General features: G+C 38.8%; 1 protein-coding gene across 2 annotated transcripts in view; it reads left to right on the top strand.

The window, feature by feature from the left end:
* ATE1 (arginyltransferase 1) overlaps positions 1 to 14,110 on the top strand; it is a 70,401-nt gene that overhangs the window by 10,327 nt on the left and 45,964 nt on the right. Inside the window, exons 6-7 of one of the 2 annotated variants that reach the window (XM_084265583.1) lie at positions 967 to 1,095; positions 11,095 to 11,127. In XM_084265583.1, coding sequence (XP_084121709.1) covers positions 967 to 1,095; positions 11,095 to 11,127 — 162 coding nt within the window. The remainder of the gene's footprint in view (positions 1 to 966; positions 1,096 to 11,094; positions 11,128 to 14,110) is intronic. The other variant, XM_084265582.1, reaches the window with a different exon arrangement.

Below are 14,110 nucleotides of genomic sequence, written 5' to 3'. Positions count from 1 at the left end.
AGCTCAGCTTCTCCATTTCATGTGTCTTGTTTCTAGGAGAAACAAATGTGGATTTTACATCCATTGTGTACACAGGAGCATGTAGAATACTGTATGGAATAAAATCAACATCCTGAAAGTGCAAACTCTGATAGCTCTTTGAGAGTGCCACAGATATTTGGTCTTAATTGCAGGCAAAAAAGTTAATGAAGTCATGAGGGCATGCTTTGGGTAAGAGGTGGAGAGGATGAGGCTTTTGGAAATAAATATTGTGGGCCTTATGAATACAAATCACAGAAGAACTAAACCAAACTGGACACTTTACCCTGATAACTAGTCTCACTGGGTTTGGTTTGAATAGCTCCATAAGAAGGGACAAGCATGATCAGGGCCAACGTGCCAGTGAAAAATTTATCACACACAGATTGTTGGTTTAATGTTCACAGAAGTTTTATAAACATCTTGATTTTCAGTTTAGCCCTTTCAAGTAGTAATCAGTGCACTCCATCTAAATTACACATCGTTACCGCTTGTAACAATCAGGCGGTGTGCAGTAGTTAACTGTCAGGTGTATTACCTTTCTAACACTATAAAGAAAAGCTTTGGAGAAAAATTATATAATAATAAATAAAATAATATAATTTAAAAGTCCTTGAGACTGTACAATGAATATAAAACATTAATGATTTGTTAGATAACTTGGTAAAAAAAAAATAGTAGGCGGAACAAATTCATGCTGTGAAGTGTTCTAGTGTTACACAATTATTATTCCTTAGTGAAAGTACCATCAGTCAGCTTAGGCTTAGTACTAGTCCTCAGACTTCTCCCTGTAGGAGGATTTTCTTGCTCCTGTGTTTAAAGGAGAAAACTGACTTCGGAGGCTTTGAAGTGGATAGGAGGAGATCTTTCACTAGCCTTACCTTCAGAAGCATATTACCTGATTATATGCACTCAAAATAGTATCCTTGTATCTTCCTTGCTCTGAAGGTGAGGTTAGTACCTGTCTCCTTTGAGGACCCCCAGTTCAAATCATCCTTCAACCAGTCAGCCACTTTATTTGCCAAGTATCAGATGGCTATACACAAGGATACACCTTCTGACTGTGGCGAGACCGAGGTACAGTGCACTGCATGCGCCTTTCTGGAAACACGGGGTTGTGATGCACAGGGAAATGATGGGAAATGGTGTCTCTTTGAGGGATTGTAAACATGAAATACCAGAGTTTTCATTTGGGGAGGGGAAGTCTGGTGGTTTTTAGCAAGCTTCTGTTGCAGGCTTTAGCCCAGGGGAAACAGAGTTGAACAGAGAGGGGTTGTACAGCACCGTAACTAAACAACTAATGTTAGTAATGGGTTAAGTAGAGCTGCTGTTTGTATGTGGCTTGTAAAGAGGCCTGGGACTGAGATTTCAACTCCAAATGGGATAATGGTGTGGAAATGCTTTTTAAATGGCAAAAGCATCTTCTGCTTTAAAGCTGTTTAGTGTTTTTTTTCCGCATTTCTCCTTAACTTTTTGTTCTCTCACTTAACTGGTGAAGGTTTAAAAAAATCTCAGTTTTATTCACAGTTCATTGCTAAGCATACCTCTCAACTAGAAGAAGATGTTTATAAAATGCTAATCCTAATCTAAGAAGCAAATAAATTAAAAAAAAAAAGTACTGGTACAGTTCTAAACAAGCAGCAATTCTCCTTTTCTCTGGCAGGTGGCACAACATTTTCATTCAGAGAATTATTAAAACTTCTACCTCGATTCTGTCACTCCTATCTACTGTAAATATAAGACTTCAGTATTGATCAGCTATCGGGTCAGACTTTTCTTTTCTTGAGAGTGATGCTTGTGGAAGTGGTACCTAGCAAGCCATGGCTGCTTTCCAGGTAGAATAATCCAACCACGTAATCATTTCTGGCTTTAGCTCAAGAGAGCGTAAGAAGAGCTTTTTTGTGAGATCTCTGTAATGCTACTGTGGAAAGCCATAAAATGGGATTTCTCTTTGCTTTGTAAAAATAATAGGATTCATAACAATAAGTAGTAGTTTCTGCCCTTTTTACTGTTAGGGACATAAATTGGGTTAATTCTAATAAGGTGGAAAATTGGAAACATGCCAAGAAAGATTGATCTGTTTACTGGTTTGATACCAGGCATGACCTGGCCTGATGAGCAACTTCATTTGTCTGCTGCAATGAATGTATTGAAGCCTGAATTCTTAGGTACAGACTATATGCCACCATGCCTTTGCTCCAGAAATCTTGTTGCTGCAGAGAGGGTGGCAGGAACTTTGTAGACTGACCTATTTCTTTGTTGAAGATTATGGATTGTTTTAATTAGAGGCGTTTAATCATGAGGAGGCAAGTGCAAAATCACAATGGCCACTTGCAGTGTGGTTCTGAATAGCATTTAGCTTGCAGTTCAGCTAAGCTCTGTCTAGGCTTGGGTTTGCTGCCTGTCATCACCTGTGGGACTTCATTTTTTAACTGAGGGAGTCAAGGGGAGCAAAGTTTGTAAAGGTGCATTTAGGACAGTTCCAGTTTCCACCACCTCAAGGTGAGAAGCCTTTGGTAGGAGTTGCTGTGACATAGGAAGGGGATGGATTTCTGTTCACACTGCTAATCTTATCCTCCTCTCTTTCCTTGTTACTTGCCATAGGTGCTTCCCTGCTTGGCCTTTATCTTCTCTCTCTCACATTATGTTTGGTCAGGCTTAGTACAGTATTTCAGAGGGGACATAAGATCTTCTCTGAAGCTTCTGGTAAATGTTAAAACCCAGCCCATACTGATGGCTTTCAATTTAGGTCCTTCCTTAGCACTAGCAAATGATCTGGTGTGTTCATGTGACTATCTGGTCTTTCTATTCACAGTTATTAGGCAGTAAAGCTCTGTCACTTCAGTCAAAAGCTTTTTGTATTTGATCCCTGCAGGAAGCAAACCAAAGAATACTTTACACAAAATGTATTTTGATGTAGATTAGAACCTTTTTCTCTCTCTTTTTTTTTTTTTTTTTCCTTTTTAAATACTGAATTTGTGTGGGAGGAGAATTGTCTGAGTAATTTCTAAGAACAGAAGATACCAAGTAGGGTAAAGCTGATCTAAGTTATTGAGAGGAAGGATGAAAAATGCTGTTTGAAAGACCTCAAACTTTTTTCTTCTTCCTCTTTTTCAGACTTTTAATATCTCAAGCAGACATTATGGAGCCAAACAGTTCTAAGTAAGGGTAGAATGAAATTCTGAGCTACATGCAGGGCTTTTTATCAGGGTAGTAAGAAGTCTGCTTTGGGCTTTCAACTGGCAAACATCCAGGAATTTTTTTGCATGTAAAGATTAAATTTAGTTTTTAATCTGTGCAAGTGAATACAACTGTGTATGGTAGGTGAACCTCCCTTTCAGGGAGAGTTCTGCACACTTTCTGTTTGGAAAGTTTCTAGTTTAGGAAAAGTATTTAATTTTATACTTGGCTGAACACTTCATGTTCAGAAAACCTGCCTATATTTAAATTCAGAATCCAACAAATTGTTATGGGACATATTAACAACTTCTTTTTTGGAAGATATTCTTAGATTGTTTGCATTACAATATACTGACTGCCAGTATTAGCTGCTAGACTAGTTTAATATTAACCTTATTACATTAAAAGTCAATTTTAGAAATAGATTTAGAATTTTGGTGATTATTTGAAAATAACACCAATGTGGAAAGTTATTAAACAGTTCACAAGATTAACAAAAGGCATGTGAACCGTGAAGCTGATTATTACTGCAGAGGAAGGCCCAGTCATTGCACCTATGCAATGTCTGTACATCTTTTCATCAAGATTTTATGTGAGAAAGGGGAATAGGTAATTTCCAGGACACAGAATCCATTGAGTACTTGATACCAAAGATTGCTTTGAACTTCTGGGTCCTCTGGTTAGCACCAGTTTGAGACCAGTGATAACCAGTGTTTCAGTGCCCTTCAGGACAGTGGGTCTTGTTGAATTATGCATTTTCCTCCTTACTTTCTCCTCTCCTCCTGCATTTCTGACTGAGACTGCAGTAGTACTAATGGTAGTTGGTGCTCATGGAAAAGAACTTACTTGGAGATTCCGCTGGAGAAAAGTCTTGCGATACGTTTTGATGATGCAGCACTGATTCCTGATTGAGACAGTGACTTCTGCTTATCCTAATAAAGAACAAGATAGGAGATTCATAGTGGAATTAACATTTTTCAAGTTCTAAATCACCTTTTCTAAGGAAGCATCATTGTAATCTTCAGTGCCGCCCTCATTGGCAAGTAGAGGGTTTGGTAAGGTAGAAGTAGTATCTTCTTACTCCTGAAATTAAAACCCATGTAGGTTGCAAGTGAAACTTTTTCTAATCACTTCCTATCTTGACATAAAAGCTACAACTCTTTTTCTTCATAGGATCTTAAACTATTGATTATCCCCTTTTTGTCTGAGCTTTATCGAAATTGACCTTCCCTTGGAAATCTCCTCAACCCTCTCAAAAACCTTTGGTCAGTTGCTGTGGGATTTCAGGTTCAAAACTGACCCCCTTGGCAATAACTGATGTTATTACAAAGATGTTGGCACCTAAAAATACTCATGTCAGCAGGTTTTTTATTGAATTGAATTGGTGTCTAGGGGAAAAACAGTAAACTTTTCTAATTCAAGGTCACTTCATAATACTGGCTCTTAAACAGTACTGTGGAAGAACTGATTTTTAGTTTGTCTCTGTGGGGACATAAAACCTTACTATGGTGCTGTGTAAATGGTATAGTCATCCACTTTTTTAGTAATATATGTACCCTGATCTGAAAAAGAATTGTTGGAAAAAAATCAGAAGATTTAGGGGGAACCTCAACAGGCTGTTGTTACGTGGTAAAGTACCAGTGGCTTCTGAATGAGGTAAGGTGCAGTGATGGGAAATAGGTGTATCACTGCCTGTTGGACAAGTCTGTCCAAGGCTGCACCTGAATTAGCCAAGTCCCTGAACTACTCATTTATTTAAAGCTGTGAAAATGCATGAGGGAAGGATCTCTTCTAGTGTTTGTCACATTCTATATATTTCTTCTGGCCCTTACTGTCTGTATCTAGAGCTTTTTCCCAGGTCCAAGGCAGCAGTTTCCCTGTGTCTTTATATACATATAATTATCCTTTTTTTTGTTAAAGCAGCTAGGACTATAATTCTGTTTAGTATGTGGATCTGTGTCTGTAACACAAGAAGCCACTGGATGTAATCAGTGGCAAGGATTTATTTATGTGTCTACAACTTGTTGGGGTTTTTCCCTGCTTGGATGGTGGTTATATTTATTTTATGAAATGAATTGAGCTATAATGAAAGAACCCCAAAACTTTGAAAGGCTGGAGGAAGAACAGGGAAAGGGAGACTTTTGTAATGAACAGAGAGGAGATAGGCAGAGTATCCTTTCACTGAGCAAGCATCGTTTCCTTGCATTATCAGTTGAAGCACAAGTTATATACAAAACTACCATTAATTATGTCAACAGGTTGTATGGATGGCACTTTGTCCACCTTTTCCTCTTCATTGGTCATAAGCAATATAATAAATAACATCATTTTATCACAATAATTCACACACTTAATAAGGAACACACATGGTTTTAGAGTCTGTATTTTATTTTATTTTTTAAATAGTAAACTTTAATAGCATTTGGTTAAATTTCTGGGGCAAAATGTGTAGATGTAGGTATAGATTACTGATCAGAGAATTAGATAGAAGGGGAACTTGTGTCCTGTATAATCCCAAGCAGCAGAAATCCCATGATTAATCATGGAATCCAGTGCAGGTGCCACGCAGTGCCAGGAGAGGTGGCTTTTGCTACGGACATACTGCCAACTGTTACCCAGGTTTTACTTCAAGGAGCAGAGAAGAACATGAGTAATGACCAGGTAGCACTTCATGCTTAGTAGAATTAGGGTGCACAAACCTGAAAACAAGGTAGAAAACAGGATGGAAGCAGTAATGGGGTCTGGGGGCATAGGCTGGCTCTTCAGATGAGAACATTGGAGTGAAGGAAGCTTGATCTGCCTTGTCTTCTGCTTTGCTGAGAGCAATCCGTAGCTGCAGATGCTTTAACTCTTGTTCAACAGCAAAAGTAACTGTGTTTGTGTGTAAGAAATGTAGGGAGGATTTATCAAGATAAAAAATAATCTGGAAAATCAAACTCTACCCCAGCTGCAGAGTGATTAACAAAGGGTGTGGAATTATACAGGTAAAAGTTGGGGAGCATTTTGCCACCTGTGTGTCTTTTGTGTTTAATGTGAAACGGCAAAATATATTCCTTGGTATTTAAATGATAGGTACAGATATGGAAATTAATGCTGTGAAAACATTTCTTCCTGGCCCTTTCATCCCAAGAAGGAAGTCTTTTGATCCCAGTGATGTAATCAGGGGCTAATTTGGGTAGAATCAGGGATATCTCTAGCAGTTCTAGGTCACGAAGTATCATCTCACCAGAGGCATTGCTTTTCTGACCCAATGTTGTCTGTTTTAAAATGCTTTTTGAAGTCAGTTATGGAAGCTGTCAGCATATCACATACAGATATATCTAAAACTTCTCATCTTTATGCAGTTCTTGTGCTAAAATATCAGTGCCTGTCATTCCAAACTGAGTTTTACTTCTGTTGTCATGTAAAAGTTTAACCATCTTTTCTTCCTGCTTCTTCTCTGGTGAACTTAATGATTGATCTGGGCAGCTTAAAACACTGATACAACCCACCTGGCCTGTTAATGTGGTTTTTAGGCTTTATGTCTTTTTACACTACTCTTTGTCTTTAAGAAACACAACTGAAATGTAACAGAAACAAGTTCTGTGGCAGCTACACAAGTTAGAAAACATTTCCATAAAAGATCATAAAAATTCTACAGTAGTTTCCAGAAAGAGTGAGAGTGAACAGTTTATTGCTGTTTAGACCTTCTGAAGCAAATGTTTTATTTAACTTTTCATGAGTGTTTTATAATGACAAACTTGTAGAAAAACAGTGTGAGTGTGTGTCTGTTCCCTCTGCAAAGCGAGCTGGACCCTTGCTTTGCTTTGTGCTTAACTAAATATTTGTCTTGGAAGAAAAGAATTTCACAAAACACAAAAGATAGGCTGTTTGAAAAGGTGCAAAAAATTACCAGAATGGGTAGAGTGGTTTTGGGTGGGCAATTTTTTTTTTTTTTTAACTTTCCCAGCTTTTTTTTTTTTTAATTGCCTCCCAGAAATCTCCTCAAACTAACATAGAAAACTGAGTGAGTAGCCTGGGAAATGCCAAGGAGCACGTTTTGATCCATTGGAGAGCTGGTATCGGCAGCCAGCTGCAAACTTTGAGGTCTCTCTCTCTAACCCAGTTTCCTCTTTCTTTTTATTTTCTAGTGAGAGAACACTTAAAATCAATAGCCTTTGTGGTTATTTTTAACCTTGGGAGCTTACATTGTTCTTCCTGATTTTGATGCTGAGTTTTCAATGTAAATCCATATAAACTTTACTTTTAAGACTGTCAAATCTCCCTTATTTTGAGAGTTTCTTTTGAGCAGACAAAGCCCCAGTGACTTTTATCACTTCATAAGGGAATTGAAATTGTAATTCTGAAAGGTATGTGCTGTCCCATCAGCAGTTACTTCTGTTCCATTCCATTTGTGTGTACTGAACACTACATTTCAGGCATGCATTTAAAATTTAAATCCCCTTTCATTGTGCACTGTATATTGGAGCCTCTTTTCTTCACTTTCAGATCTCTGAATTATCTCTGAAACTGTGTTTTTTGTGAGCCACTGTTGAAAATGCTAAATTTTCAGCCAGGAATGAGTCTGATTCCTCTGCTAGCTTAGCTCTAGCACTTTGCCTGCTTTGAGGAGAGCAGGATCGCTTGGCACCATCTTTACTTGCAAACATGCCACAGTTTGTCCCATCTTCCTGATTTTTACAGAAATTTGTTCATTTTCCAGCTTAATTTCAAACTCTTTTCCTAGATAACTTATTTTTATTGGTTTTTTTCTTTTTTTTTTCCTCATTGAACTAATGCTTCTAGCCCTGCTGAAAGTATGACTCTTGAACTCTGATTTATTTTTTACTTTTCTAGCTGCACAACTGAGGGAGCTGGGGCCCTCTAGAAAGCATACCAGCTTTTTGTGGCTTGCAGGCTTGCTTGATAAACATTAAAGGTGTAAACTACAGCTCCAGTGCATAACTTGTATTCTGTATGGAAACCCTGTGTCCACTCCTCACCCCTCCTTTACTCACAGGAAAGGGGCAAATACTCAAGTTTCCTTGTGAATTACAAATGATGAGTAAACTCTAGTGTTGTTGGAAGGAAAATAAGTGAATGCCTTTGCACTGAAGGTCTTGGATAATTCCAGTTACCAGCAATGATGGGTCATAGCTGTTTTCTCCTGAGAAGGCTATGATGTCATTGTGTGACATCAGTAATCCTCACTTTCAGAAGGTTACTGAGCTCCTGCATCAAACCCATTCTGGTTTAGCATCCAAAGCATCCGAATATCTTCCTTCACTTGTGAAAGGAAGCTGGTGTGAGCACTCCAGTTTTAGCACAGCTTTAAAAAGCTTTTACTCCAGGGAGTAGCTTTGTGTAAAACCAAACTTTCCTTTTATCTTTTTCTCCCCCCCTCTTCTCCTGCCCTCTCTTTCTGCCCTCTCTTCTTTCCCCTCTTTGATTTAATTCTGAGATGCGTTCCTCTCTTAAGTTTAAACATAATTAATAAAACTATTTCCCATTGTTGTATTGGTGCCTCCTGGCAATTGCAATGGCTTTGCACCTACAAACATTTTGGATTTCATATATACTACACCTTTTTAAAAAGATTGCAGTCTGAGTAATTCAGTTTGAAATTAAAATTAGGAAAGAATGACTTTGTGAAAGGAATGTTAATTGTGCTTGTGTGGTGGGTTGAGTTGTTTTACATGCCACACCAGCTTTTGGCTGTGTTTTCATGGTCTGTTGAATCATTTTTGAGCTGTATTCATAATAATATTGCAGTACTACATGAGTCTGTTAATTTTGAAATTGAATCATATGTTTACTTCGGATTACATAAATGTTTCAAGTAGGTGTAGTCCTGGGTTATGATGAAAAGTGCTGTGGATTTGAGGGTGGGATGGAGGAGTGAGGGTTGAGAAGATAACAATGGAGGTCAGCAGACCCAAAATATTTATTAAAGTCTCCAGCTCTGTGTGCCAGTTAAATGCTTCCTTAATAAAAACCCCAACAAACCCACCACCAAAAAAAAGATGTCTTTTTGGGTAATTGTTTCTTAAGTGACTGATAGAACAGATTCAGTCTCCTGAAGTTTTCTAGGATTTAAGAAAATTGTCCAACTGGAGAACTTAAGCAAGTGAAACAATGTGTAACATGGGGTTTTATTCCCTGTAAGATTCTGATACAAACCCAAGTGCAGTTAAGAGGGGTTTTTTTTCTAGCCAGCAGCACAGTAACAGTATATACTCCTGAGCAAGCAGCAGTTCTGCTGGGATAGAGCAAGAAGTCCCCCCCTCACCCCCGGAGCCAAGGGATCCTACGGCAGAGCCTGGAGACTGGATAAAACTATTTGAAAAGTGTCCTTGGCTCAGTTTTCTCACCCGTAGGGTTTAACTTGCTCTATAAAGCTAAAGTTACAGATTAAGAACTACTGGGGGTCTTCTGACATGAAAATGAATAACACATGGTTTATTTTTTCTGCAGCACATACCCAAATCCCTGGCTGCAAGGACCAGTGCACTTGCAGTGTTGGAATTTGTAACTCTGTTCTTCTTTTTTATTCCATGGGAACAAATCTCAATAATTCAAATTTTGAATTTTTTTTTCCCTTTTTAAGTATTACCTGGTGGGTTCCCTCCCCTCACCCCTCCCAGTTCCTCTCTATATCCACCAAATAAAAATATTTTAGAGTTTAATTAAGATACACCAGTCATTTGCTTTTCCAAACCCTCCCAGTTCCTCTCCCTATCTACCAAATAAAAAAATATTCTAGGATTTAATTAAATACCCCAGTCATTTGCTTTTCTAAAGCCTAAGTACTGTAGAGTGGTGGTGACCAGCTCCAATACAGTGAATTATAGGAAATACACAATCCACTGTCTTCACCAGCACCTTATGGAAGTGACTGACAAGTAATCATCCTATTTTTTGTATTTCTCTTTAAAGAGAATAATCTTCTTTAATTAAAGCTCAGTAGTTCCAAGAATTCTTGACCAAAAAAATCTTGACAACAATCAGGTTTTTTGTAGATGTCTATATATTCTTTTTATTAACCTTCTATTTAGAAGTTCCTATTTACTTTGCAGCGTGTGAAGTGCTGACTTACTAAATCACCCAGCTGGTATGGGAGGGGGCATTAAACTCTGTAAGCTTTTTAACAAAGGAATGTTTTGGGGGGTAGATACGTACCAGAACTTTGTAATGTGTTTAATGTGGAGTCCACCATGAAGGAAGCATTTGTATCAAATAAATAGGTGATGGTAAATAAATAGCTGTTAGATTTTATTGCTCTCAACCTTGAACAAGCTCCACATCATTAACACCTTGCCTTTTTGATTGATTATCTGGAGCACATCGGTTTGTATCCAGTAAAGAACTGAGTTTTGAAAATGCTTGCACTTTCAGGAAGTTGATTTTTAGGGTCTTCTATCCCTTCTTCAGACTTAAACCAGGCTTGCTTATGATTCTGACTGTAAATAGACTCAATTTATGTTAAGAGATCTGGGGTCCTAACCCCTTTGCTTTAGTGATGGGGTGGGTACCCATGGAACAGAGAAGGGTGGTGTGTGATGTAGAATTGAAGACACCAGAAACAGACTTATATTGCACATTATTATTAATTCATAATTCTCTTGTGTCAGGCTTTTGAGAAGTTGTCTTCTATTTTGTAGAAAGGAAGTACTTTGGATGGGTAATTATTGTATCTGTTTGTACTTCTAAGCAAAGTAGACTGTGGGAAGATGGTTTATGGAAATATGGTTTTAACCCTCAAAATCTGAGGGTGTTTTTCAAATAGATGATTTTGTAAGAGTGTGATTGTCTAATTAATGTATCCTGAGCTATTGCTAATATTTCTCTTGTTTTTTGCTTTGTGTATTTGGACTGGCTTCCTGGGCACACCTTTCCAATGACCGTTCCTCGACGCAGTTCACACGGTTCCTCTGTGATTCCCCTCTGGAGGTACGTATTCCTTTGAGATGCAGAGTTTGAGATAGGTGTATTCTTGCCTCCTCACTCTCTGTAGACAGCAAACCATTAAGGTGTAGGTGGTATAGTTGAGTGTTGCAATATTTGTATTGGGAGGGTAGAAGTGTGATTTCCAAGGAGCCTGAGGACTCCGTGACCTGGTAATAAGCTCCCACTGAATTTTGTATTGGAAAGAAACAGAAGCAGAAAGTGCTGTGTCTCTTCTGCTCTTGAAGACAAAAACATATTACTGAATAACATTCTGAATTGATACTTGATTACAATCTGAGTTGAAAGTTAAGGAGAGATGCCATTGCTTCATTTAAAGCAAGGAAAACACCGATTTCTCTCTCTGCCTGTCTTGTTAGTCTTAAAGAGTTAAGTACTGCGTGACTGTAATGAAATTGTCAGGTTATAGTAATTACACCAGTAATTTGATATGTCGCAGTTTGAATGAATCCATGTGTGGAGAGTTTGTTGCTTTTCTGTGCTGAGTCCACTGGCCTTTACATTCCTGAAAGCTGAAGAGTAATAGAGCTCATTAGACTTTATAGGAAAAGGGCTTTTATCACCTCGTCAACTCAGGCAGCAGACTGCCATTATATTCTTAATTTTGTATGGCTGTGTAGATGTTGATGCACACTTCCCCGCCAGGTTTATACCAGTATTGTTTCTTACAGACACTTTTTATTGACATTTCGAAGCTTGAATTAAATTTTGTGTGGCACCACTGCAGATGTCTTCAATTAGATGAAGTTAAATAAAAGAGGTTGTATATCAGAGGCCAAGGGATTCTTCAAATTCCATATTCCACAACGGTTGCCACAAGAAAATCTAGTAGTATGTAGTCTGTTTGTTCTTTTGAACAAAAATAATTTAAAATCAGATTTAAACCTTACATGAGCTCAATTTGTAATTTTTGGGGGGTTTTAATATTGTTATTAGCTGTGAGTAGTATGAACACCCAAACTCTTCCTCCCTTTTGTTTTTTGTTTCCTCGTTTCATTATTCTGTTTTGTTTCAGTTTTGGCTATGGGCTCTGGCACCAAAAATGAATAGTTTAAAAAAATGCTATGGGCTGTAGTAGCAGATAAGTAGGCAGTTTCCTAGCAGTAAACAGGATAATATAGAGAGAACCATTTGTGTGGGGGTTAATTCATCCTATCATGTTAGAAGCTGCGTGTAACCGTTTGCCACTTCACCGCTTCCCGTGTGTGGATGCTGCTTGGTCAGGATAGGTGTGGTTATAGTCGCCTACTCAGTGCAGGAGAGCTGCATGGAGGAGTCTCACCCAAAGGCTAGTGTGCCCTGGTACCACCTTGCTGCTCAGTGTTTGTGGCAGGAGGTCCAGGGAAAATGGGAACCGCTTGGGATGGAGTCCTGGGCTTGGTGAGCTGGGGGTTGTTCTGGGTTGGTGTTGTTAATAGTCATCTTGGTGTTTGTCCTGCCTGAGTTAGAATCATTGAATATGGAATCACAGAATATCCTGAGTTGGAAGGGACCTGTAAAGGATCATTGAGTTATTCCGTGTTGTCTTGATACAGCAGTTAGGGAGCCTCAGTACTTGGAGGCACCATGGCATTATGCAGTCAAATGATGGCTGTTTCTGGGTGTTTTTTGTTTTGTTTTCAAATCCTTGTCCAATTGCTCTTTAGTCGTTTTCCATTCTGACTGCTGCTAAGCATGAAGTCAATGATTTCATCAAATTGCTCTCAAAAGCATCTTAATTGTGAATTTATACCCATTGTTTTAGATGTGTAAATAGCAACATTTTTTCCCCTTGGGCATTTATGAACATTTGATATTTCCTCTGCCTTCTTAATCACACAGTATTATGAGATCTTTCTGTAGTTTACAGTCAGCTCTTGTTTAACCATCCTGAATACTTTTAAATTATCAGCTCAGTGTGCTGCAACATTGTTTGGTCTTCAGTGATGCACATACCAGTATGGAGAATAGATCCAGCACGATGGAAAGTGAGCTGCTTTCCATTATGGAAATGATCATTTGTTCTCAATTTGTTTGCTTTTATCTGCATACTTCTGAATCCTAAAGAACTGAAAGGCATTTGTGAATTTAGATCTTTGCTCTTTGAAAAGCACATCAGCTTCTGCTTCACTTGGTTCTGTTTGTTGATACGTGTTGGTTTGTAGGAGATGTAATAGTGAATGGTGTGGTTGCAGGTCTGCAGTTCCCAGTACCACCTTCTGTAGGTGGTCACACTTTAGCCACATGCAGTGCACTGCTCAGGACTAAATCAAAATTCAATTCATTTGGAGATCTTGGAAAATAGCTTTTTTTTTTTCCTTACAGTGGTGTAGACATCACTGTCGTGTCTACATGGCAATACTCAAAGTCTCTTGCTATCAAGTCCATTGTACCTTCACAGCTTCACTGATCTCTAGCATTTTAAGCTTACTATCACTGTCCTGATGGGATAGTTGGCAGTGTAGCTCAAATACCATACTCTTCAGTACGGTACAGAAGTTAGCTCTGCACACAGTGCCCTACGCTTTGAGTTCATTTACTTCATCCTGATGCAGAACCACAGACTTGTTCAGGTTGGAAGGGTTCTCTTGAGATCACCCAGTCCAACCCCCCTGCTCAAGCACGGATGGCTGGAGCAGATTGTCCAGGACTGTGGGTTTTGAATATCTCCAAGGATGGAGACTCTAGAGGCTCTTTGGGCTGCATGTGCTATTTTTTGACCACCTTCTCACTTAAAACCCATTTCCTTCTGTTCAGAATGAATTTCCTGTGTTCTGGTCTGTCCACAATGCCTCTTGTCCCATTGCTGTCAGCTACGAAGAAGCTGGCTCCCTTACCTTCCTTCCCTGGTAAAACCTTCCCCCTGTGTCCTCTGTTCTCAAGGCTGAAGAGTCCCAGCTTTCTCAAGCTCTCCTTATACCTCAGAGACACCTTATACCTCACTCAGATATACCTTATACCTCTGCCTGGTGCAGCCCAGCATCTCTTT

The sequence above is a fragment of the Gallinula chloropus genome, assembly GCF_964237585.1.
Source record: "Gallinula chloropus genome assembly, chromosome: 5".
NCBI lineage: Eukaryota > Metazoa > Chordata > Aves > Gruiformes > Rallidae > Gallinula > Gallinula chloropus.
This window is presented reverse-complemented; position numbering and strand designations above follow the sequence as displayed.